Below are 25,004 nucleotides of genomic sequence, written 5' to 3' on the forward strand. Positions count from 1 at the left end.
TCATTTTTGTTACAAACCCCTGACATTTTTTTTGCCAATTGTTTCTTTTCCCTTTGTTTCATCAGACGCAAAATGAATCCCGGAACTGTGCAGACAGCTCTGCGCCTCCATCACAGACACACACGCGGGCACGTGCCTGCTTTCCTGACTTCCGAGTCACATTCTGGGAGGATTGTCTATTTGTGTTATAAGAAACCCAGACAATGGGTTTTTAAAAGTTGAAAGTGTCACTACTGAGCTCCACCCCAGTGTCCCCCATTTTATAACGAGGACGCTGAAGTTTCAGAGGCTGAGCGACTTGTCTGAAGCTTTAAGTATGTATTTTCTGGCAGAAAATAGTCCCCACAGCCTTTGCCTCTGCGCTTTCTCTCTCAGGCCCGCCTAGAGGATGAACCTAGAAACTAACAGAGAAAAGAAGGTGCAGCGGAGGAATGGATGGTGTTCCGCAAGGTGGCCCGTTTACATCATAAGGACCTGGACCCTTGTTAAAATACAGGTCATCAGGCTTCATCCCAATTTGATGACTAAATAAGATTATCAGGAATTGGGGCCTGAGACTCTCTGGTGAGCAAACTCCCAGGTTAAAGTCATTCTTCTGGAAATGTAAGTTCTCCAGAACCAAGCACAGCAGGTGCTTACTAGGTGGTTTCTAAGGTCTTGTAATTTTCTGCAAATTCCTGAGATTATTTATATTTTACCTTGTTTACCCTGCCTGAAATATCAACAATTAGAAGTTCACTTGGGCTTAATTTTTCTTACATATTTAGCCAACTGAAAACAGCTCCCTGAAGTTAAGGGGATTATACAGTAACTCACGCAAGTGCGGGAAGTGGAACGGATGACTTCCTCCTCACACCTGGGGAACAGCCCCTGCCCTGGGAGTGGAGGTTTGGACAAGAGTCCCAGGAGGGTGGAAAACTCCGGACTCCTGGAGAGGAAGGTGGGCAGCTGCAGGCTTGCAGAATATGGAGCACCAGGACATGGGAGAGGTTCATTGTGGAAGCAGAAAGGATTCCAAAGCAATTACTCAAATTTCAAAAATTGACAAGGTGCCAGCCAGGTCAGCCAGTTTTCATCCTAAAGGAGAAAGGAAATGTCTTTCTTCTTCCCAGAGGGGACTCCAGCAGACAAGATTTTACTATAAATGTTAGAGATGCTAAACAAACGTTAGTGCTGTGGCTTCTAAACCCTTTAGGCCCCTAACCCTCCGCCACTTAAGAGGAGATTCCATCTGCAGGAGGCTCCTACCAGTCATCAAGCATGTTTTGATAAGCACATCATCACAAGAAACGGGACCCTGGGAAACAGCTGTGGGCTGACAACAGCAAGTTTTACCTCGTTTATAAACAAAATTATCACTGAAAATATCCTCTGTGGCAACTTTGGACAAGCAGCAAAAGTTGACCTGTTTTTTTCCCCCAACAGTATCAAAATCCAAGTTAATGATGTATCTACACCTACTACTTCCACTTGTTTAAAAACAGTCGTTTTAAATAATTGGGTTCCCCACCCCTCCCACCCCCCCCCCCCCCGCCCCGCCCCCAAAAGTTGTATTTTTCTCTTAAGACTTCTCCTGTTTGGAAACATGTCATGCTTCAGATACAATGTACATGATAATGTAAACTCTGGACCAGCCAGCGGTAAAGAGCACTTTTTCCTCCATATAAAATAAGTCTTTTACCCTTTGTACCCCTGCCCTCCCAATCCCCTCACAATTTCTTTCCAAACTGACCTGCAGTTCCTTTTTAATTATTACATTATTAAGTTACCCTGGTATTAAAAAAAAAAATCCATTCATGTGAATAGTAACCTCTGGCTGTACTGCTGCTGCTACCCACTATGGTGGGAGCTGCTGGATGATTCAGCTGTTGAGTTCTGTGGTCTCATCAGTTTCATCTGGATTTTTGGCCATTTTTTCATATTTTCTTTTGAAGAATCCAAGCTGTAAGATGATGTAAAAATGTTACCACTTGTGGCTAATTTTGTATAAGACCCAGACCCAAGCCCCGGCCGGGAGAGGGGGGTGCTCCGGAGAGGTGGCTGTGCAGAATACTGACCTAGCATCAGCCCTTCAACGAGGAGATTGATATCCAGAGTTGAATGAATTGCATAAAGTTAAAATTTTCAGGGTCTGCGTATTTGCAGCTGAACAAAACATTCAGGGTCAGCACGAAAGGAGGGTTGGGGGAAAGGGATGAAGACCACTGGAAATAAAATCCTTACTGATCGTTTTCAAAAACATGAGTGAGAATTTGCAAGCTAACTTGCATTTACTTTTTTCTTACAATATAAAACGTAGGGTTGCTCTGTGATAAGGAAATTGGAAGACAGAGGTCTTTAGGACCCTCATATTTTAAAATACGAAACAGTTCTTACCTTCCATAAAATTGCAACTAGAGCTAATAGCAAAAGGATTCCAGCGATTACACTTCCTACTATCACTCCAGTCGGTACTTCAACTTTCTCATGGGGTTTCATTATCGTAAGGGGAATCTGTAAGTGTATATACAAAACAATTGTGTTAATTTTAGCACTAGGAAAAAAGTAAGATGGTCTAGTCAAATCCTCTAATCTTAAAAGTGATGCTCTAGAAAGGGGATGTGATTTCCTCACGATCACAATCCTTAGTTAAACATTGTGAATTAGAATCTCTAGAGGAAATGCGCCTGCAAATACAGGCAAGGCAGCACGCAAGTCTTCCCCTTTTCTTCCTTTAAATGCATCAGTGCTTAGCAGGCATGTCATCTCTGACGATCTCAGATGCTTTAATCATTTATGAAATGGGAACTTCAGTTTCTGACACCCACTCAAGTGAAAGCATTTGGAACCCAGTCTTGGGAAGGGAAGTCAACAAATTAACCACCCAAATCCCTTGTGATTAAACAACAATTTTGTATTGGGTTCCTAAAATGTTGATTTCACTTACTCTCACTCAAGATTACTTGATAATGAGTTGTTAACAAGTAGAAGTAATATCTCAAGACTCAAGCTGACATTTTCAGTGATAAATTGCCCTTGAGGCTATGCGTGATTCTTAATGTCCACTTTCTGGCAGTCTTTGTGACTTTGGGCTTCCCTGGTGGCTCAGCGGTAAAGAATCCACCTGCCAATCCCTGGGTTGGGAAGATCTGGAGAAGGAAATGGCAACCCACTTCAGTATTCTTGCCTGGAGAATTCTATGAACAGAGAAGCCTGGTGGGCTACAGTCCATGGAGTTGCAAAGAGTTGGACATGACTTAGCTACTAAACCACAACATCAGCATGGCTGCTGTAAGTTCTAACAGTAATGTTCTGCTTTTTTTTTTTTTTAATTGGAGAAAGAATCACAACCATTTCCTCCACAAAGAATATTCTTAAAAGAGTTACATTTTGGAACCAAATGAGAGGAGAAAACCTAACTAACTTACTTACATTTAACACTGAATTACAATGAGAGATGAGCTGCTTTTCACCAAAGAATTTATGAGTTGGGCTAAATTTTAGTCTGGTTTTTTGGTGACTATAGTTCTTCTAATTTGGATTTTGAAGAGCTAAAATAAAGCTTTGTAAATTTAGGAATAAAATAACTAAATTCATATAGTTCACTGTGTATTGGCCGTCATATCCCTACTTCTGTCTATTTTAGAACGTCCTAATCCAGGCTCCACAGATCTTTAGGGAACCATGAGTACAAGATTTTTGTATCAGATTTTTAAGCAGGCTTAGAATTCAAATCTAAGAATCATTCGTCTACCTATAGGGATAGGTCAGTTTATTCTTTGGATTCCAAAAACTATTTAAAAATTATTTAAAATAGTATTTGAATTAAAAAATATATTTTTATAGGCACAAGTAGTAGTTGGCCTCTATTATCAGTATTGAGCAGAGAAAACCATGGAAAGAAAAATCTCCCAAAAGGTTCATTGATGTTAATTTAAACTTTTCATTAACACATTTATTTAGTGCAGCTTTCTTAAAGATTTCAGCAGAGGTCCAGGTATTGTCTGAATACTGTATTTTTCTGAAATGAACTTTTAACATATGTATAGTATTTCCTTCCCCCAACCCTGCAGGCTAAGTTCATAGCGCTCTGATTTTGAATCCCACATTTCCTTTGGCTCCATTTCTGTCTTTCCACACTCCAGCCCCTGAAGATAGGGTGTGGGCCTTCTCTGATAGTCCTAAACCAGAAGCAGAAAAGCATGCTGTGTGGAATCATTTTTGTTGGGACAACAGTGGAACGGCAGTGCTGTGAGCTCTACTCGCAGGCAGAGAGGCCCAGGGTTCACAAGGCCATTGGCATTTTAGCCAAGTCCATAGGCTGCAGCAGTGGACTGAGGCCAGCTGCCAAGCTGGCCTTGGGGGCAGAGTCTTGAACTGGCTTCCAATTCCTAACAAAAGCATTGGGAGGAAAATGCCCAGTTCTCTGCCAGCAGATTAACTGAGCATGGAAATCCCGCTATACCTAAACAGCGTATTCTAAGCAGAGTTCCAGTGCAAAGGAAGGTCGTCCCATGCCAGCTCTTGGAACAGTGAGCCTCTGTTTTCTGTGAACATATGTTTCTTTGCCAAATCTTTTTTTATTTTTTTAAATCAAGAGAAGCATTTATAGTTTTCTAGACTGAAGATCTAATGAATGGATGTGTCATACAGTGTCAGTTGTAAGGAGTACTACTTAAAAAAAAAAGCCCTCTAATAAATGCCTTATTTATTAAGCATGCTTCAGCACTTAAAAATACTCTGAAATACCATGTATGATTCAAACAAGCATGACTTAGACTTCATGGCCTAGGATGTAGATTACTTAGTGTAAGCATGAGCAGCAAGGAGGAGCCGAGGTGCTGGTTGAGGCTGGAGCAGCGAGAAGGGGGCCACAGCCAGATGGAACCCCTTGCATCCTGCCTTCTGTGGGATCATCATGTCTGATCCAGCTTTGCCAATGTTGGGACATGGAGTAGGGCAAGTACACAGCTGGGCTTTTTTGAGTAGCAAACACCCTTGTCAAAAGCTCAACATGCCCCCTGCACACAGCACTGGCAGAGGGGTGGGCAAATCACCTGAGCCACCCCTCCAGCCCAACCCCTGGATACAGCCCCCTACCCTCACCCCATGTAAGAAAAAACAGCTCCCCTCTCAGGGGGCGAGTAAGCAGGGGAATCTGTTAACTCATTCTTGCTCCCCACCTGCTAAAGCAGGGCCCCTAATAAATCCTTGCCTGAAAAAAGAAAAAAAACTCAACATGATTAACTTTTAGAGTTCAACTAGACTTGTAGAGTTTCACTGAGATAGTTCTATATACAGGTAGGTGAGAAGAATGAGCGTTCCATAAACTGTCAGAAATGGAATGCCTGCCAGACTCCACGACCCACAGGGAGGGGTATGAGCACTCACCGTGACCGTGTTTTCTTCGATCACGTATATCTGAGGGTTGTACGTGTCAATTTCTGCAGCTGCTGTCAACTGTACTGTCTGGAAAGTCGACTGGAACATAAGAATAAAGAGCATATTTTTATCCTAGCAGAAGTTAATGCATAAAACAACATTATTTATTTCCTTGTGGAAAGTGACTAGAGCAAATGCCAACTCTGAAGACTCAAACATCTTTGTGTGCTTAAATCACTGATATGACAGGACCCCACACGGGAACTTAGGCCGTGTGGGTGGCTGGGCCCTGCAGTGGCAAATTAAACTGAGTCTTGGCGGGTGGGGTCTAGATATCAGCTTGTTAAAATGTCTCTCCAGACGACTCAACTTGAAAATGGGTGAAAAACAAAGGTTTAGAACTGAAGTTTTTAATTGGGAAAGATCATAGTTGAGGCTTTTAAAAACTTGTTTGTGACGTGAGAGAAAACTGAAAACTTTATGCTTGCCTAAGTCACAAAATGAAATAGAAAATCAGATTAAAAAAGAGTTTTTCCTCTGGGTACACATGTATAAAATAATACTGTTTGAAGACCACACATGTCAGTAGCAGACACCCTAAACCTTATGTCAGCCCTATATAACAGTGATAACTTCAGATTTCTTAAGTATTTCTACAAAAATATTGGATTTGGGGCAGGCATTTGGAAGGACATACATTTTGTGCTGATGTCATTAGTAACCTCCACAAATGAAATAGTTTTGCATGTGCTCCTGAACGCACTTACAGAAAAAGCTATGCACTACCGCTGTGTTGTTTTCTCTGTAATCAAATATTGGGACTGATGCTTATTTTGAGATGAAATATAATGCCTGGATTTGAGAACTGCCTTCCCATGCTCTGGCTACTAGGATTGAGTTTTTCTGGTTACCAGGCACATGATTCAATATACTCCATGAGGTAATTTGTTAAACTATATCTGGGAGCCAGAAGAAGAGAATGCATATCCAAAAAGTGAGCAATTTATTTCTTTTCCACTGGCTCAGTCTCTGATTAGTCTTCTTAATTTTCTCAAAATGGAAGACTGCAGCAGAAGTTAACCCTGATTACTGGTCCCTCAAACATGCATTATTTGGAGAACATTAAGAGTACTGACAATGGTTTAAATTTAAAAAGGAGTAACAGTTTAGTGAATGCTCACTTCATAGTCCCTGCAGAGTACAGGTGAAAGCATTTCCTTACAGCACTGATATATCTGCCCTCCCGAGTCTGGCCGTTCGCACAGGCGCACAGCCCCTGCATGGCTGATAAGTAGAGGTGGGCGTACCATGCATGCCCAGGAGAGGGAAGTCACACCTGCTAGCATTCGGCCTTTTCCAGAGCAGCCAACATGCCATTGATTTGGAGGTCTGAGCAATCACTTTGTGATGAGATTACTTTAAAATGTTGACTTACACTGCCTCAGGAAAAGGGCAAAAAGTGGTATATTAATGGATTCTAATACAGGAAATAGGATTCCTATTTCAGACTGGGTCTCCTAGGTGGTCTGAACATCCACTTGGCTGTTGAAATAGCTGAAAACAAGGTGGGGAGAAACATTTGACCTTTCATAAAGGAGGAAGATGTATAAGCCTTGATATACAGTAATTCCCATGAGTGTTTTTCAGCATAAATAATACACTGCTTCAAAATTTTGTTCCCAGAAATGAAACTGCTGCTTCTGAAAACCTTGGGAAGGTACTTTAAAAAGTCTTACAGTTAAAATGATGTAGCTTTAAACAAACTTGAGAAAAACCAAATGCATTTTACAGAGTTGGAGTGATTGCCTTTTGATTTGCAACGGTTTTCCTTCCCAGCTGGCAAAGATTACTATGAAAACATTTGTTCCTCAAATCCAAGGAGCCAAGATCCAATGGGTAAAACTCAGCACCAATCTGCAGCAGCTGGGATGGTGGCATAACTGCATGCTTTGCCTCTTAACAGTATTTAGAAGCGTCCTGAAGGCTTGAAAGCAACTAACGAGAAAACAGACTAAAAAGCAAACAAGCAGAAAACCCAACTCCTCACTCCTCCACTTCTCTAGCAAATTTTCCCCTGCCTTTCACAGCTCTTCTGTTATTTCTTTATCCAAGAATATTGCTTATATTTTTGTTCCAGGGACAAGTTTGGAGGGAGCTAATTCTCCAATGTTACATAAAACTCCTCAGCAGGGAATGGGGTCTGCTGGAGAGATCACGAAGTGGTTAGAATATAGGGAATAGGATACAGTTGGTAAGCACCTTGAGGACTGATTTATTCATTTTAAAATCACCTAGAGCTGCAAGGCCCCTTGGAGATTTTAGACTAATTTTTATTTTGCCTTAGAGCCAATGTTAGTAAAATGAACAACTCGCTGCTTATGTAGTCAGATTTAAAGAGCTTGGTCCATCCTTCCAGTTTCTGAGCCAGATTGAAATTCTGGCTTCCGAAATCTCTATTGGAAGCAGCTATCACTACTGCCAAGTCACACTTGCTGATGGAATAACACCCTGACATTGTTCTGGAACTTTCTTTGAACTTTTCATGAGATTGAAATGACTTTAAAAGAAGTTGTAAGCAAACTGGAGACTTCATGAGAGAAGGGGTAAGAACAGGCGAGCAGAGTGTTTATCTGGCTCTAGGAAGACAGATCCTTAGGTCGGATTCTCCCTCCAGGTGGTCTGACATCAATCAGCAGCCCCCTGGGGGTGCCAGGAATGAGGCTGGGATGTGCATGCTTTGATTTGGGTGTGGCAGAGGAGACAGAAGGTCAGAGGAGAGCATGAGGAGGCAGATAGAGAAGGTGGCCCCTCGCACCTCAGACAGCAGAGGGGATCCTGACACCACTCCAGGGATTCTGCTGTGGTAGGTTGGCCTGGGGTCTAAGAAGCAGAAGCTTTGCAAGCACCTCAGGGGATTCAGAGGCACAGCCAGGTTGGGCAAGCCTTGGAAAGGGATGGAAGCATATTACTTCCAAGGTAAGATTGCTCTGGGCCACTGGGCACAGCTGACATTAGCCAGAATGCTAATTTTGTCAAGGGGTGTGAACTTAAAGCGAAGCTTTACATTTCCTTGCTATCCATAAACCCAGTAAATTAAGCTGATACTTACTGCTGCGAAAGTCCCATTCCAAATCCTGGTGGACACATTAAGGAAGTATTCTCCTTTCACCTGAAGGTCTCTCAGCCAGCACATGATGCTACTGCATGAAGCAGTTCTACAGTTCTTTCAGGTTGGAGTCAATGATAAGAGAAGTTAGTATGAGCTTTAAAAGAAGAAATGCTAAAATTTTACGAAGACAGATAAAACCCAGGGAAGGATCTAGGGAAATTGGCAGTCTCGTGAACTACGAGTAATTATTACATAACCCTTCTAGAGATTCTGGCACTTTGCCTCAAAATGTAAGAAGTACATGTCCTTTGCCCTGCCATTTCCCATCTGTATGGAGGACCTCAGGAAATAATCATAAATGAGTGCAGAAAAATACAGCAATCCTATTTATTGCACTACTATTGATGAGAGAGGAAAAAAAAACAATAATTCATGTTTATCAACAGTGTACTAGTTTATTACTGAATATATATACACTAAGGGCTTCCCTGGTGGCTCAGATGGTAAAGAATCTGCCTGCAATGTGGGAGACCTGGGTTGGATCCCTGGGTCAGGAAGATCCCCTAGAGGAAGAAATGGCAACCCACTCCAGAATTCTTGCCTGGAGAATCCCAATGGATAGAAGAGCCTGGTGTGCTACAGTCCACGCGGTCGCAAAGAATCAGACAACTACTCAGTGACTAACACGTTCACTTTTTCGTGTATATACACAAAATTCAGTACAGTTTAGTTAGTAACCTCATGATAAAGATGCCTTCCTTGAATTTTAAATAAGTCGTCATTAAAAGAATCAATGGTTACCAAGGAAGGGTTAGTGGGGAGAGAGGGATGAATAGGTATAGCTCAAAGGAGTTTCCGGGCAGTGAACTATTCTGTATGCCATAATTGTGCATCCACGTCATTATACATTTGTCCAGACTCATAGACTATACATCAAGAGTAAAACTAATGTAAACCATGGACTTTGGGTAATTATGATGTGTCAATAGGAGGGATTTGATAGTGTGGGAGGCTGTGGGTATGTGGGGGCAAGGGTATATGGGAAATTTCTGTAATTTAAACTCATTTTGCTGTGAACCTAAAACTACTATAAAAATAAAGCCTGTTAAAAGACCTATGATATATGGGCCAAAGAAAAAAGGTAGCTTGGTCCATTTATGTAACAGTATACATGTGCCTATTTGTAGATTAATGATTATAAAGAAGAATGCTCAGTAAATGTTAAGTGGTCAACTGTTAGATTTCTAAAGAACTTTAGTTTCTGCTTTGTAGTTTTTTGTGTTCTGTTTGCTTTATATTGGAAGTTGCCATTTTTACAAAATCAAACATTTTCACAAAAATATGGAAACTTCTAAGAGGTATCATATTTTGGCATACACTGAGATGAGTTTCTCCTGGGCATTTTTACATACCTCTGTTCAGATTTAGACCACATTTACACTGTAATTACACTATAGTCACTTAAGAAACTGTTTCATTCTCCTAGCTCCCTGTTTTCCCATCCTTTGCAATGAAAGGAAAACAGGAGAAATTCCACGTTGTTCATAGAGGAGAACTGACATTGATCTTGTACATGTGCACTAAGTCACGATTCTATGGACTGCAGCCCACCGGCTCCTCTGTCCATAGGATTTTCCAGGTAAGAATATTGGAGTAGGCTGTCATTTCCGTCTCCAGAGGATCTTCCCAACCCAGGGATCGAACCCACGTCTCCTGCTTGACAGGCAGATTGTTTACCACCGAGCCCCCTGGGAAGCCCTGAAGTTGATCTTACTGTTTGCTAAATGTTTATGTATTTGAATACTTAATAATGTGCCAAGCACCATGCTAGACACTAGACAAGCCTCTTTCCCAAAGAAAGTGGCATATAGCTGCACAGCAGGATATGATCAAATATGGAAAGCAGAGCAGGGTTGTCAGAGAGTCAAATTTAACAGCTCAATAAAGACATCAGTGATTCTGTGGAGAAGGTGAGAGAGGCTTTACCTCGCATACATGCCCAGCTCCCGCCCAGCTCTTTGCAGTGTTTCCAACACGCACGACACAAAACTAGTGTGACATGGGGTCCTTTTGATTTCATGAAATTATAATAATGGCATAAGTGATAATGCCAATAACCTGGATTTGAGTGTGTATTTTCTTGATTCACACAGACCATCAAAGGCAAAACAGGAAAGTTCTCCCACATGTGTGGTGGCAGGGAAAAAGAAGTGCCTCAATTTCCAGGTAAAACAAACAATGAATCAGCCAGGGAAATTTTCACCCCATTAACCTGTCCTTACCAATTCTTTTATGTGCCGGAAATTTTCACTCTTGAAAGATACAGAAGAAGACGTCTGTCCTATTTTCAGTGGATTTATTTCGGCTTCGCAACTGATGTCACCAGCCTACAAAGAAGGTCATCAAATTGGTCTTCGGAAGCAAGATGGTTTATGATGTTTTCAACTTGTCAGGAAATCCTGTTGTCCCATGTTGGGGCAGGGGGGGCTCCCAGGACTCCCTTCATTGTGCTGACCTGGCCACACTTCTGTACATCACTACTGTAATTCTCAAGCATTCAGGTCCTTCTGATGTGACTGGACAGCATGGCACCGGTTCTTAACAGTCCATGTGTGATGAAAGAAATTTGCAATAACAACTGACTAGGAGTGATTTCACTCGGGTTCTTTGCTGTGGAACAGTTGAGGCTTTTGCTTCCCTGTGGCCACCTATGAGCACCACAGAAGTAATGCTGCTGTAGCATCAGCTAAGCGCTCCTCACGGGGTTTGGCTCGAGTCTCTCGGAACTACCTGGATGGCCCTTAAAGGAGAACACCAGTGCTAGAGCCTTCGCCCTGGAGATTCTGGTACAATTGCCTGGGGTAGGCCTTGGCATCACACAGATTCGAAAAACGACCCAGGTGATTAAATGAGCACCCAGGGTGGACAACTACCGGACAAAAGCCCTGGCTGAGAGCTTGAAACAAAGCTACTGCCTGCAGCTGTGTGGCCCAGTTACTCTCCCACCATGGGTTCAACCTCTCACTTCCCAGCCAGCTAACTTCTCTATAAACAGGGCTCTGACAAAGTCAGATCTTCACCTGATCAGAACGAGGTGCTAATAATTTCTGCTATCTGTAAATCCCTAGACTCAGACATTTCTGATGACAATATCCTGCTTTTACTATGAAATTAACTGCTAGTTAACTGGCCCCCAGGGTGCAGAGGGATTATCTTTTCAGTTCCTCGTCTATAAGAGGGCAGGCATGATCACCCCACCTCGGGGTGTTCCCACATGGGAGGTGTGCATTTTTATAGGCAGTTTGGCTGCCTTTACCTGATCTGTGTGCACCCCGGTCAGGTACATCAGCGGGTTCTTGTCTTTGGTGTATTGAGGGATGTGGATGATCACAGATGCCATGCTTACTGGAACACTTCCTGTTGTTACCTGTGTAGTAAGGACACATTCTGATTGCTGCTGCATCAGACACACATTGCAAGGAAAGTGATCAAAAACCTCAGGGTTGATGACGGGCAACTATTAAGTAGTTAGACTGAGTTCCTATGACAGTGAGTCACTACTTTGTGGACTCTCTGAGTCCTTGTGTCTTCTCTCTCATTAAAATCTCAACATCTATGATTTGGACTGGTACATAATTTGTGACTTAGGAGATGGTTAAAAACACCTGCCATCTGTGGGTTTGGCCTGTCAGGGCATGAAGTCCCACTCTGCCCCTGATAGCAGTGGGGCTTAGGCAAGATACTTGACCTCTTCATGCTTCAGTTTTCTCATTTGTAAAATAAAGATAGGCAGCAACTCAGTAGCCATGCACAAGTATAGCCTCTGTGCTCACTGGTGGGAAGTCTGTCCTAATTGTTCAGGGCTCATACCCTATTGGGGTTAGACATTTTAAAGAACGCTCATAGGAATAATAATCCTACCAATCTCATAACTGATCTGGGAATTAAATGGGTTAACATGTATAAAGCATTTCATACAAAGGCTGATACTTATTATATGTCTTTGAATATTATTTTATTGTTACTACTAATTGACTAAATGTTTCATTAAAGAAGTAACTGCCAAATACCATGCACATTTTGTCAATTCCATCAATTTGGATCACAAATCAAGATTCCTTTAAGACTTTTTAAAGAATATAAATTATCACCAAATTATAGAGTTGTAACCACTTGACAGATTAGTAGAATATGTACAAAAATAAAATGACAGGCTGGTGGATGGATTCTTTCCTTTCTATTTAACAAAGTTTATGTAATGTCATTATAAAATATTCTCTCACAAATTCGTTTCTCTTTATATAACTGGAAACAAACTTTAATAATTACCAATTAATAGCCAATAGAAATTGATTTAAAAATATTTTGTATACTACTTAGCATGACTGTACAAAGTAAATATTTGTATACAAATGGTGAGCTTCTCAAACAGAAGTGGTTTCCAAGCATAAATTGGCATTATATTGCAGAGACTTCTGTCCACAGCAGTAGCTTTATGTTAATACTCTGTTGATTAATATTCAATATTTGCTTTCAAAATACACCAATTATCCCTTACCCTGGATACAAAAGTATGTATCAATACAAAGCCCAGCTGTTTATTTATCGATGGCCCATCTTTGTGGTTCTCAAAGAATGGCACCTGGTCCAGAAGCATCCGCATCCCCTGGGAACTTGTTAGACCTGCACATTGTTAGGCCCACCCCAGACCTTCTGAATCAGAACTACTGGAGATGGAGCCCAGTGACAAATGTTTGACCACACTCAGGTGATCCTAATGTGTGCTCAAATTTGAGAACCACTGGCATATTTCAACTTCGTTTTACTTTCTTCTTCTCTTCCTGCCCTCATTCCCGGCACCACCCCCCTCCACCCCGCCACTTTCTCTTGACTTCCCATTCTTATAACAGGTGTACCAACCTTAATGGAGAAGATGAATTTTGGACCAATATCTTCAAAACTGTGCACGACAGAAGAAACATTCCCATCCAAGGAGACTTCATAAAAATTTATGTTGGTAGATCTGTTGGATGATATTTGTAAAGCTGAATATTTTAGTTATGCTATTGCTCTTGAAGTTTAATATATCTTTTACTTATATATCTTCCAGCTTATATTACAAGTGAAAGAATTCACATTTAGGTACAAAACATTAAAGGAAAACAAATATTTGTTATGGACTTAAGGCCCAGTATACATTTCTAAGGCTAAAACAAGTTCATTTCAAAACATATCCCTTCATGATCATTCTGCTAAGATTCTTTGTGTTACATCAGTTGTATATATAGATACATATATCAGTTGTAAGTTTCTAAAATAAGTACAAATGTATTACTTTGGAACCTGTAGTGAAACTCTTTGCAAGATTGCTATTATATTGACTGCTGTGTTAATACAGTGGACACCTGGTCCTTATTGATTGGACGAACAGATTTATAAGGCAGAGGATTTTCCACTTGTTATGATGGCTGAAATATTATCAGGCATTAGCTCCTGTACTACTCATCACTGGATGCCTGTGAAACGGTATGCTGCTGTTGCTAAGTCGCTTCAGTCGTGTCCGACTCTGTGTGACCCCATAGACAGCAGGGTATACATTTTGTTTATTATTCCTTCAGTATTCTTGCCTGGCATATCCCATGGACAGAGGAGCCTAGCAGGCTACAGTCCATGGGGTTGCAAACAATCGGACACAACTTAATGACTAAACAATGACAACAATCCTTGGTTTCAAGCCAACTCTGACGCTTTGGTCTGAATCGGGGTAGGTCCATCTGTTTCCACTGCTGACCACAGAAACCACTTCTAAGATGGCTGACTTGGGAGTTTTGTTAATAGATTAGACCTAGGGGTAATGGCCTAACTGAATGTCTTTGCTTGGGGCTGCTGAGTAGGGTTTGCAAGTGGAAGAATGACCAGGCCTTAGGGAACCCACATAGGACAACCCAGACTGAAATGTAACCAAATACCATTCCCTCTCTTCACTCATTTCTGGGAATCTGAGGCTGAATTCCAACCAGGGCAGCTTCCTTGTGGGGTAGAGGGCAGATGGCAGGGGCAGGAGTCTGAGAAGCAATATTTATTGCCATCAGACAGTTTATCCTAATTATAATACATTGATTCTATTTCCTAAAAAAAAATTGGACTGGATATTTTCAAGATAGAGTCCTTTGGTTTCTTTACTGAAAATCTTGCCTTTTTCTCTTTTATGCCTTAGAATTTTCCCCCAAATTCTCAAAAGGAAAATATGTCAAAGGGACTGAAATAAATGTAGTATTTGTCAAGGTTATGTCTATGAGAGGAAATAATGATTTGTCAGCTTTACATGGAAAATGGGAAAACTGGGATTTAAAACAGAAAGCCTGACTCCAATAAAAATTAATTTAAAAAATAAAATAGAAAGGCTGGCTGTATGTGCCTTTCAGATCTTTGTGTGAGCCCCTATGTATGGCCAGTTTTCAAATTGATTAATATGCTTTGTTTCTGCATTTTAAAGAGATCCAACATTTTTTTCATTTGTTCCTTAAGGGTTCTGTCAGTTACTTAAATACTGATCAATATATTTACATTAGCAGTTAGCTATAGTGGGGCAGATCCTGTTTTAGAAATAAACTCCACTGTCATCTATTTCCACCCGTCATATATGCAAAATATAATTGCACACTTACATAGTATCAAAATGGTTCCTAAGGGATATACTCAATAATTGGGATTGGGTAGGAAACTTTTTTTTTTTCCCCAAAAAGTAAGTAAACTGTGTGTGTATGTGTGTGTGTGTGGCATATATCCTAGTAGATAGATAGACCTTGTATCTGGAAAATATTCTGAAACAGCCGAATTAGTCATTACAAAATGACCAGAGGAGATCGGAGGGATGATTTCTCTTCATCATGCATTTTTCCATGATGTTTGAGTTTTCTATCCATGCACATTTAACATCTTTCTTTTTAAAAAGATATTAAGACAAATTATCTGGATGATAGGTTTAGGAACCGCTTTAGCTTTTTCTTGCTAATTCTCCGTATTTTTTAACTTCATGATATACTTTAAACATCAGAATGTCTGAGAATCCAATTTACCATCACAAAAAATACATAGCTAAGATTTAGTAAATGTTAAGTTCCACTTCAATATTAAATTTATTTCATCTCAAAATAACGAAAAACATTGGAGAATGGAATGATGAAAAGGCTCTATTAACAAAAAGCATTTAGGATGAGAAAGTAGCATTATAGGTAGGAAGGAAAACATTTAGGTAATGTGGTGCTAGCAATCTCTTGGGCTGCAGCTGTTTTCAGTTACTTATTTTAGCAGCTGAGGGCCCTTTGAAATCTGTAGTTACTGAATAATTTTTCAGGGATGGATGACTTGAGATACAGTTTCTGCTTTTGCCGTTTGCAACTCACTTTATACAGAAGCATTCTTTTCATCTTTGCTCATGTGTCTTGAGCTCTAGACATAATGACATATTTTCCTTTTTGTTTTTGCTCAGGGATCTGTTGGATGATCCACATATTCCATGCTTTTAGGGGTTGGAGTGATGTTAGAGAAAGCTGCGGTCACTGGACACTTCGTAGCCGGCTCCCTGGGGATACGCTGCTGTGTGTTTTCCAGGGGTCATTGATCTGTGCTGCAAAGCTGCCATAGTGTTTCAGCAGCTAGAGAACTCTGGTTCCCAGCCTTGGAGGCAGGCCTCGCCTGGGACTTCTGCACCTGCACAGCTGTGTGCAATGTGTGTGCCCACGAACCCGCCTCACTAAGTGGGAATGAAGGTGATAATATCAGCACCTGTGGTGTCTACAAGTTACTCACCTCGCAAGACACCTGTCTCTCTGAACAATTCAAGATAATAGGTATCAAGTGGTACTGTTTTGGCCGGAGCTCTCAGGTTTACTTGCTTTGGACAGACAAGAAAGTGGAATAACTCATTTCTTTCTGGATGACCTCTTTTGAAAAATGCCTCATTTCATCCTGGTTGGAAGAAACCCCTAATCCACTGTGCCAGGAATTTTCTGTGACTAGATTCAATATTTGTGCCCAGGGCTTTGATGTCCAGGAGTGGGGCTACCCCTTGAGATCTCATGTGGACAGTGGGACAGAGGTGTGGGGAAGAAGTGGTGGCAACTCCTTGGGGCCCTGCGAGCTCTGGTCAAACAGCTCGTCCGAGGGCCTGCAGGGGAGTTCCCCTTGGCATGTGACAGACAATTGTCTTTCTGGTATTGCTCTTAGTCAGTAAATCTAAAGCGTCCCTCAAGAGTCCCCCAGGGACCAGCGTGCCCCTGGACTTCTGTTTTAGTTGACAAGGAGGAAACACTTAAATTCAAATTCTCCAGTAAAGAATGAGCATGTAGAGGACTTCTTTAGTCATGAACCAAATGTGTTGTGAGCTGCGATCACAGGCTCCCCACTGTTTCACCTACCTTGTTATGTGAATTTCAGCATCATACAGCAGAGAGAGTTTTAAGTTGACTGAATTATCTGCCATGTTTTCTTCCTGGCTTTCGCTATTGAAAGGAATATTAGGAAATTACTGAAAGAAAAATATTAGAAAAGCCACTTTTCATCAATTTATGACTTCATCATGTTTTACCTTAAGGCTCGGAAACTGATAGATGCCTGATTCTGAAGGTTTTGAAGATTGAAGTCGAAGTTAATAGTGAAAGTCACCTATATACAAAATGAAAACTCATCAATCTATGATGCTTTGTACTCAGGGACCAACATAAAAAAAAAAAGTGTCCCATAAAAGTAAACTCACTCCCATTTGATTCTGAATTTTATGAAACTTAAGCTTTCTAATTTGTAGAATATCTATGTATTTTTCCACCTTGCCTCACCTTCAGAACAGAACTGAATTTACTTAACAAATACATACAGCAGGTCTCCCTAATGACTCAGTCAGTAAAGAATCTGCCTGCAAAGAAGGAGACCTGGCCTTGATCCCTGGGTTGGGAAGATCCCCTGGAGAAGGAAATGGCAACGTACTCCAGTGTTCTTGCTTGAGAAATCCCATGGACAGAGGATCCTGGCGGGCTAGAGTCCATGGGGTCACAAAAGAGTTGGACACAACTTAGCGACTACACCACCACCACCACCACACTTCCACAGGCACTAATACTTGTCTAAATTTGAAGGCTTTGTGCTGATGTAAAATTTGCTTTATTCGTGACTATGTGTAAATCACTTTGGTGTTGGTCAGTATGTTCAGAAAAAACTTTCTATGTTGTATGTGTCTTTGGAAATGAATTGCACAGGGGGAAATCCCACTTTTATTAATTTAAAGCATGCAGATATTTTAAAACTTCCTTTAAATATGCAGCCAATTATTTTGTGGTGCCTCTCAAATGATGACACTTAATAAAGAAGGATGGTTCACTGGTGAGTTAACACCAATGATGAGAAGGGGTCAGCAGAGATTTGGGGATGAAATGGAAGTTGTACCTGTTGTTTGCTCTTTAAAGCAGGGTAGCCCACATTGCAGGTAACAGACTTCTGAGATGAAGCAATCTGGCAGGTCACTTCTGTCCCATCAACCTGAATGAGACCAAAGAAACAATAATCAATTCTTTTTCAATGTCTGTATGTGTGTGTGCTCATGCACATATGTGCCAAAAGAAATATAAACCACCTAGAGATTTTAGCAGTAAGGTTGTGTTCACACCAAGACTTGAAAATCTTCTATGTATTATCCAGATGGCTAACATCTATTTTTATTGCTAGACAGGCCACCCAACAAAACAAAGTCAGATACTGAAATTTCCCCCAGAAATAAATCATATGTCATATTTCAGAAGCACAAAATAAATTTAATCCACTATTTAATACATACTGTCTTTAATACATACCTTTCTCTCAATATATTTGAAAGTTATAGTTTCAAGAGAAAAGCAAATAAAATATAGCTTTTGTTTATATTTTAAATGACTTAGAATCATCTTCAGATTTCCTCAGGTTTCTTCTCTTTAAAATAAGAAGCTGTCATTTGGCCCAAGAAATTTAAACACTAAAGTCAGAATCGGTGTAGAACACTAAATCTATTAAGTTCACAATGACTTGAAACTGGATGAAACCATTTTTAAAATCCTTTCATCAAGTAGTGAATTTTGAAAATCTCAGCTTTTCCCTTCTCTCCTTCTCATTGCTTGGTGGCAGAGGGACCAGGGGGGCATTCATGGTCAAGTGCGTTCCTGGTATAGCCATCAAGTCAACATGCGTAACTGACCTCGCTGGAATGCATTATCTTGGCAGCAGCAAGACCTGTGGTTACAAAGCTTGGGCTGAGCTGTGGGACTCTAATTTCTGAGAGCAAGTGCAACTCCCAGCATCTGTGCAGCTCCATGGCAGCCTCATCACACAGATGGCTTGAGGAGAGTTTACGGTAGAGTCTGGCTACAACTGCCAAGTGTCAGGTCAAAGGAAAAATCTGATCCAAGCCATGAAGCTGAACTGGTCTAGATACACAGCCAGGCTATGTTCTCAAGTAGTTTAACTAGTTGGGAGCCACCAGCGTCAAGACTGATCATGTTGAGGGGCAAGGAGTTTCTTCAGAAAACACAGAGGACCTGGAGATTCGTGTAGAAGGAAGACAGTAATTGACAACAAAAATAGCAGTTAACACCAGAGTGCCTTCACATACCGGCATGGACCAGGAAGCAAAAAACAGGTTTTCTGAAAAATCAACAACAATCTCAGTGTTGTAGGCACTTTCCTTCTTGTTTTTCAGTTGTACTGAAAATGTTAACCTTTTGTTTTGGTTGCTGACAATGAAGGGCTGTTGTCTGTTAACAGTAAAAAGGAGAAAAAAAAGTCATTACAGTTTTGTTTTAAGTCAGCATTCAAATACTTTACTCATTTAAAAAACAAATTTTGGATTTACTATTTAGAGACTGAGAAAACTGCTTATAACAAATTATCTTCATAGTAAAATAATATTGGCAATGAATGAATAAATCCTATTGGGTTTTCTTTGTTGCTTTTAATTACATTGCAGAAAAAGACACCATCCAAATATAAGTGGTTTTATATTTCTTAGTGCTTACTCCTATATGGATGAGAGAAATTGAAATTTATACTCTCTATATTGAAGTATAATTGATTTATAATATTAGTTTCATGTGTACAATACAGTAATTGAATCTTTTTATAGGCTATACTCCATTGAAAGTTATTACAAAATAATGACTATATTTTGCTGTGTTGTACAATATAGCTTTGTTACTTATCTATTTTACATTTACATAATATTGATAGTTTGCATCACCTAATTACATACCTCTATCTTGCCCCTTCCTCCTTCCCTCTGCCCACTACTAGTTTATTATTTTTCTATTTTGTATTATACATTTGTTTTGTTTTTTAGATTCTCTATATGAGTGAAACAGAATATTTGTCTTTCTCTGACTTATTTCATGAAGCACAATACCCTCTAGGTCCATCTACATTATTGCAAATGGCAGAATTTTATCCTTTTTATGGCTGAGTAACATTCTATTATATATATAAATGTGTATACATAAATATATATATACATGTGTGTGTTAATCCTTTTTATGGCTGAGTAACATTCTATTATATATACAAATGTGTATACATAAATATATATATACATGTGTGTGTTACATCTTCCTTTATCCATTCATCTATTGATGGACACTTAGGTTGCTTCCATGCCTTGACTACTGACAATAATGCTGCTATAAACGTCTATCTTTTCGAATTAGTGTTTTTGTTTTCTTTGGATGCATGTCCAGGAGTAGAACTGCTAGATCATATGATAGTTCTATTTTTAGTTTTTTGAGAAACCTCCATACTGTTTCCCATGGTTGGCTGCACCAGTTTACATTCCGACCAACAGTGTAAAAGGGTTCCATTTTCTCCACATCCTCACTAACATTTGTTATTTATGTTCTTTTTGATGACAGCCATCCTGCCAGGTATGAAATGGCATGATACCTCATCATGGTTTTGATTTGCATTTCTCTGATGATTAGCACTGATGAGCATTTTTTTATGTGCCTGTTGGCCACTTGTATGTCTTCTTTGGAAAAATGTCTATTTGGGTCTTCTGCCTATTTTTTAAATCAGGTTTTTGGTTTTTTGACATTGAGTTGTACAAGTTGTTTGTATATTTTGGATATTAACCCCTTAGCAGTCATATCATCTACAAATATTTTCTCCCATTCAGTGGGTTATCTTTTTGTTTTGTTAATGGTTTCCTTTGCTGTGTAAAAGCTCTAAGTGTAATTAGGTCTCACTTGTTTATTTTTGCTTTTACTTCTTTTGCTTTCAGAAACAGAGACAGAAAAACCACTGCTACAATTTATGACGAAGAGTGTTCTGCCTCTGTTTTCCTTTAGGAGTTTTGAGGTTTCAGGTCTTATATTTAGGTCTTAAATCCATTTTGCATTTATTTCTGTATTTGGTATGATAAAATGTTCTAATTTTATCTTTTTACATGTAGCTGTCCAGTCTTCCCAGAACCACTTATTATTAAGAGACAGTCTTTCCTTCATTGTATATTCCTGCCTTTGTTCTAGGTTAATTGACCATAAGTAGATGGGTTTATTTCAGGGTTCTCTATTCTGTTCCATTGCTATACGTCTGCTCTTGTGCCCAAACCGTGCTCTATTGATTACTGTGGCTTTAAGGCATAACCTGAAGATACTTCCAACTTTGTTCTCTTTTATTAAAATTGCTTTGAAAATGTGGAGTCTTTGTGGCTCCATATAAATTTTAGAATTATTTGCTCTAGTTCTGTAAAAAATGTCATGGATATTTTGAGTGGGATTGGATTAAATCTGTAGTTTGGTGTGGACATTTTAACAATATTAATTCTTCTAATCCAAGAGCACAGGATATCTTTCCATATCTTGGGATTATTTTCAAATTCCATTATTAATATTTTATAGTTTTCAGAGTATAAGTCTTTCACCTCCTTGGTTAAGTTTATTTCTAGATACTTTAGATTTTAAGGATCTTTAGGAGTTATGATGTTTCTTTTGTAGAAAAAAATTTCCATACACAATCACTTGAATAAAGGAATCTAACATGTCTTTTATTTCAACAATTTTCACTGCACTTTAAAGTAAAACTTACTGAGTGGCTGGCAGCTGCTGAACATTTAGAACTAGATCAGAAATGCAAACTCCATCATCACCACAGTCTTTATGGAAAGGGATCTACAAAAAAAAAAAGAGAAAAACAATCCCAGAAATTTGCTATTGAGTTAAACAAGCAAATTGTAGAAGAACACATAATAGTATTATTCCATTTATATAAAGTTCAAAACCCTGTGAAACTAAACCATATTTTAGGAATATATACGTGTTTAGCAACATCAGAAAGAAAAACATTGATAAATGCAAAATTCAGGATGGTGGTGCTATCTGGGGGTGCAAGATGAAAGTGGATATGATAGAGTATGGAGTGATACAGAGAATTTCAGAGGTACCGGTACCATTTTATTTTTTTTAAATGGGTCATGAACACAAGGTGTTCCCTTTATTGTTATTTATTTCTTCAATAAACATTTACTGAGCGCCACAAAGCACTACTCACAGTGCTGGGAACAGAGCAGAGAACAAGGAAGACAAAATCCCTATCTTCATGGAATTTACATGCTGGTGAACTTTCCATAGAAGTAACTGTACTTCAGTTAGAAAATTACCAACTTAGGCTATGTCCTGAGTGTCTTCGAAACACTAAGGCAGTGACTGAAACTTTGCCAGCTCATCAGGAATTCCAAGAAAGGCAAATCGTACTTACACTGAAGACCTTGACCGTCTCAGAGTAGGCTTCAAGGGCAGGGTTAGTGCCAGGGTTTTCCAGACTAATGTTCATACACAGATTCAGAGGGCTGATAGTGTCAGAGGGCTCCTAAACACACACAGATTAGTGGATTAGGGCATGGCAGCTTCAAACAAGAAAATGACCACACATGTGCTCACAATTAAACATGCAGTCCACTCTCAGTCATGCAGAATAGCTCTGTTTTGAACTTCCAAGGCTATTGCTTCTTTACATCTGTCCTAAGTCTGCTGTTAGCCTCTCCACTTCTAAGAGACTTCAAAACTTGGGCTCAGTAAAAATCTGAAGCAGTGATTCTTAGGTAAACTCATCAGTCATTTCATTATTTATATAAGTAATGATCAATATTTAGATGAGATATCCAGTTTTCAATGCTCAGAAGAGCCCTCTGTCAGTCCCCAGCTCTTGGGTTGTTGGCCATGTTCTTCCCGTTTGTACTGCCAAGACTTTTGGCATCTACAGGTGTCCTGACCAAATCTCTGGAAGAGAATATTATGACCTGGAAGGGAAAGTGCCCAGCGTTCACTGTCAGGAATGGACAAGGGGACTCCCCTTCCTAGTCTCTAGCCTACAAAACCAGATGAAAGTGTTTCCCGCACTCAAAACTAAGCTCCCCAGTTTCCAGCCTAGCTAGCTGTTAGTGCTCTTTTGCATGTCAAAGATGATGCACCTATCACTCAGCAGGCGTTAAAACCAACACTGTCCAGCTGTAAGTTGGGCAGTTCCTCTTTGTCTAGCAAAGATGGTGGAGGATTTGCAATGCTCCAAGAGGCCTGGGCCGCTTCTAGTTTTTGAGGTTTCCTGTCTATCGAACAATGAAAATAATGCCAAAATAGGGCTGCAAACACCATCTAGCATTCTTCTTCAAGAAAGAAGAATGCCTGTACATTGGTAAGCACTAAAAATCAAATTTTCCTTTTCTTAGGAGTGATATCTTTATCTCAGCAGGACTTCTGTCTTGAGCCCTTTGGGTAGGGGGTGGGTGGACAGGGGCAGTGACTTCCTGACTACAGGGAAATGTATCCTCGGCTGCAGGGTTGGCACATAGGATGGACTTGTGTATTGATAGCAAATATGGTGTTACCTGGAACAATTCCTCTCAGCTGACCACAATAATACACACCTTATAAAGACTTCACAGGTATACATGAGAGAGAATAGGAGATGTATTTATATATATGTGGTAGTTTGGTCACTCAGTCATGTCTGACTCTGTGACTTCATGAACTGTAGCCTGCCAGGCTCCACTGTTCATGGAATTCTCCAGGCAAGAATACTGGAGTGGGTTGCCATTTCTTTCTCCAGTTTTTATATATATATATATATATATATATATATATATATATATACACACACACACACACACACACACACACACACACACACACACCACATCCTGGCTGGTACTTTCCCCACAATGGATTACATGTTTAATTTGACCCACCACGTAGCACAAGGATAAGAGAGAATGGAATCTGGCTTTTATTCCTTTAAAGAAGCTGTATAATTGGCACATTATCAACAAGAAAAGTCCAGGCCTTCACAAAGAAGAAACCTTCAACTTGAACAATAAATTACTCAACTGATTTTAGTTCATCCAAGTCTTTGTTCAACTCTTAGCACTTCTTGAGATGAGATTTCTGTATCATCCTCTACTTGAGAAATGTCAGGGGATGCCCCTTAGACATATTCACTGGATCTGAAGGGAATTTCTGAGGGAGGTGGGGTTCCAGCATACCAATTTTATAAAAGTTTCTTTGGCAATTCTTATGCATCTTAAACTTTGAGAACCACATTCTAGGAAAGTTCTTAAGTAACTCTTATAAAAATAGTTTCCTGAATAACTTATACTTTCAAATACCATAACCTGGCTTCTGGGGGGAAATAATCATATGATTTATAAGATAAGCTTTTTTAGAAATTTTCTTCTGAGAAGCACGTTATATACTTGGGAGAATTTCAAAATCCATGTGAACTGTAGTAATTACGGCATAAGATTAGAGCAAAGAATTTTTACCTCCTAATCTACCAGCCTTCACCTGTATCAATTTAAATCCAATAATGGAAAGGGCAGTTAGAGTTATCCTTTTCAATCATTTAAAAATAAATAAATATTCTCCTGATATGAAAATGTCAATATAAAATTTATTGTCAACTAAAAGTTGTTCCTATTAAACACTTAAGAAAGCACTTTGATTTCTTGAAGAATCTTATTTTTGCCCTTTTACTTGCCATCCCAAGTAAAACTTAATGCAACTAACTTACATAATAGCATGTAACCATCTAGATTAGTGTAAAGGAAATATACTCCTATTCACAGACCAAAAAAAAGCAGTAATTAGAAGAGCAAGGGTTCTTCTCACTTATAAGCCTCCAATTCATTAGTCTTTAAAAAGAAAGGAGATGAAAGAAGAGGACTCTGAGGCTCACCTGTATGTGGATGATGTACTCGGAACAGCGCTGTGCTTGACTTACTATCATGGTCTTCTGCAAGCACCTTTCATTATTTTCCTTAAATAACCCCCTGGACATCACTCTGGATGAAAACTGGTCTTCATCAATTGTGATGTTATACACAATGGCTATAATAAAAGTCATAAAGAAATGTCATTACAAATACATTTTTAAGAAAAAGGCATTCCTGTTTTATCATGTCTCACTGGGTTAAGTCTCTGACTACAAGAAAACAAAAACCAGTCTTCCTTTTGATGGACTGTGAGCCATGGCT

General features: G+C 39.7%; 1 protein-coding gene and 1 long non-coding RNA gene across 5 annotated transcripts in view; one reads left to right on the plus strand and one right to left on the minus strand.

Moving 5' to 3' along the window:
- Positions 1-38: 38 nt before the first annotated feature.
- The window catches only part of ITGA2 (integrin subunit alpha 2), a 106,909-nt gene continuing 81,943 nt past the window's right edge, over positions 39-25,004 (minus strand). The window contains exons 17-31 of one of the 2 annotated variants that reach the window (XR_008705034.1): positions 24,707-24,858; positions 22,235-22,345; positions 21,566-21,648; positions 19,107-19,248; positions 17,912-18,004; positions 17,061-17,137; positions 16,891-16,974; positions 13,391-13,493; positions 11,787-11,897; positions 10,753-10,857; positions 8,471-8,584; positions 5,371-5,460; positions 2,377-2,493; positions 1,811-1,942; positions 39-1,077 (exon numbers count right to left, since the gene is read on the minus strand). Coding sequence is in view for 1 of the 2 variants with exons in the window: in XM_055555263.1 (XP_055411238.1) it covers positions 1,862-1,942; positions 2,377-2,493; positions 5,371-5,460; positions 8,471-8,584; positions 10,753-10,857; positions 11,787-11,897; positions 13,391-13,493; positions 16,891-16,974; positions 17,061-17,137; positions 17,912-18,004; positions 19,107-19,248; positions 21,566-21,648; positions 22,235-22,345; positions 24,707-24,858 (1,463 nt within the window). In the remaining variant the exon portion in view is untranslated. Of the gene's footprint in view, positions 1,078-1,733; positions 1,943-2,376; positions 2,494-5,370; positions 5,461-8,470; positions 8,585-10,752; positions 10,858-11,786; positions 11,898-13,390; positions 13,494-16,890; positions 16,975-17,060; positions 17,138-17,911; positions 18,005-19,106; positions 19,249-21,565; positions 21,649-22,234; positions 22,346-24,706; positions 24,859-25,004 lie in introns of those variants that run through there. The other variant, XM_055555263.1, reaches the window with a different exon arrangement.
- LOC129633336 (uncharacterized) lies at positions 5,664-16,882 on the plus strand. 3 transcript variants are annotated; one of them, XR_008705035.1, is made up of 4 exons: positions 5,664-8,337; positions 9,957-10,109; positions 10,624-10,696; positions 10,791-11,883. It is a non-coding gene; the product is annotated as an uncharacterized LOC129633336 (long non-coding RNA). The 3 variants fall into 3 exon arrangements; XR_008705036.1 differs by lacking the exons at positions 10,624-10,696; positions 10,791-11,883 and adding an exon at positions 15,963-16,882; XR_008705037.1 differs by lacking the exons at positions 10,624-10,696; positions 10,791-11,883 and adding an exon at positions 13,381-13,512.

The sequence above is a fragment of the Bubalus kerabau genome, chromosome 18, assembly GCF_029407905.1.
Source record: "Bubalus kerabau isolate K-KA32 ecotype Philippines breed swamp buffalo chromosome 18, PCC_UOA_SB_1v2, whole genome shotgun sequence".
Taxonomy (NCBI): Eukaryota; Metazoa; Chordata; class Mammalia; order Artiodactyla; family Bovidae; genus Bubalus; species Bubalus kerabau.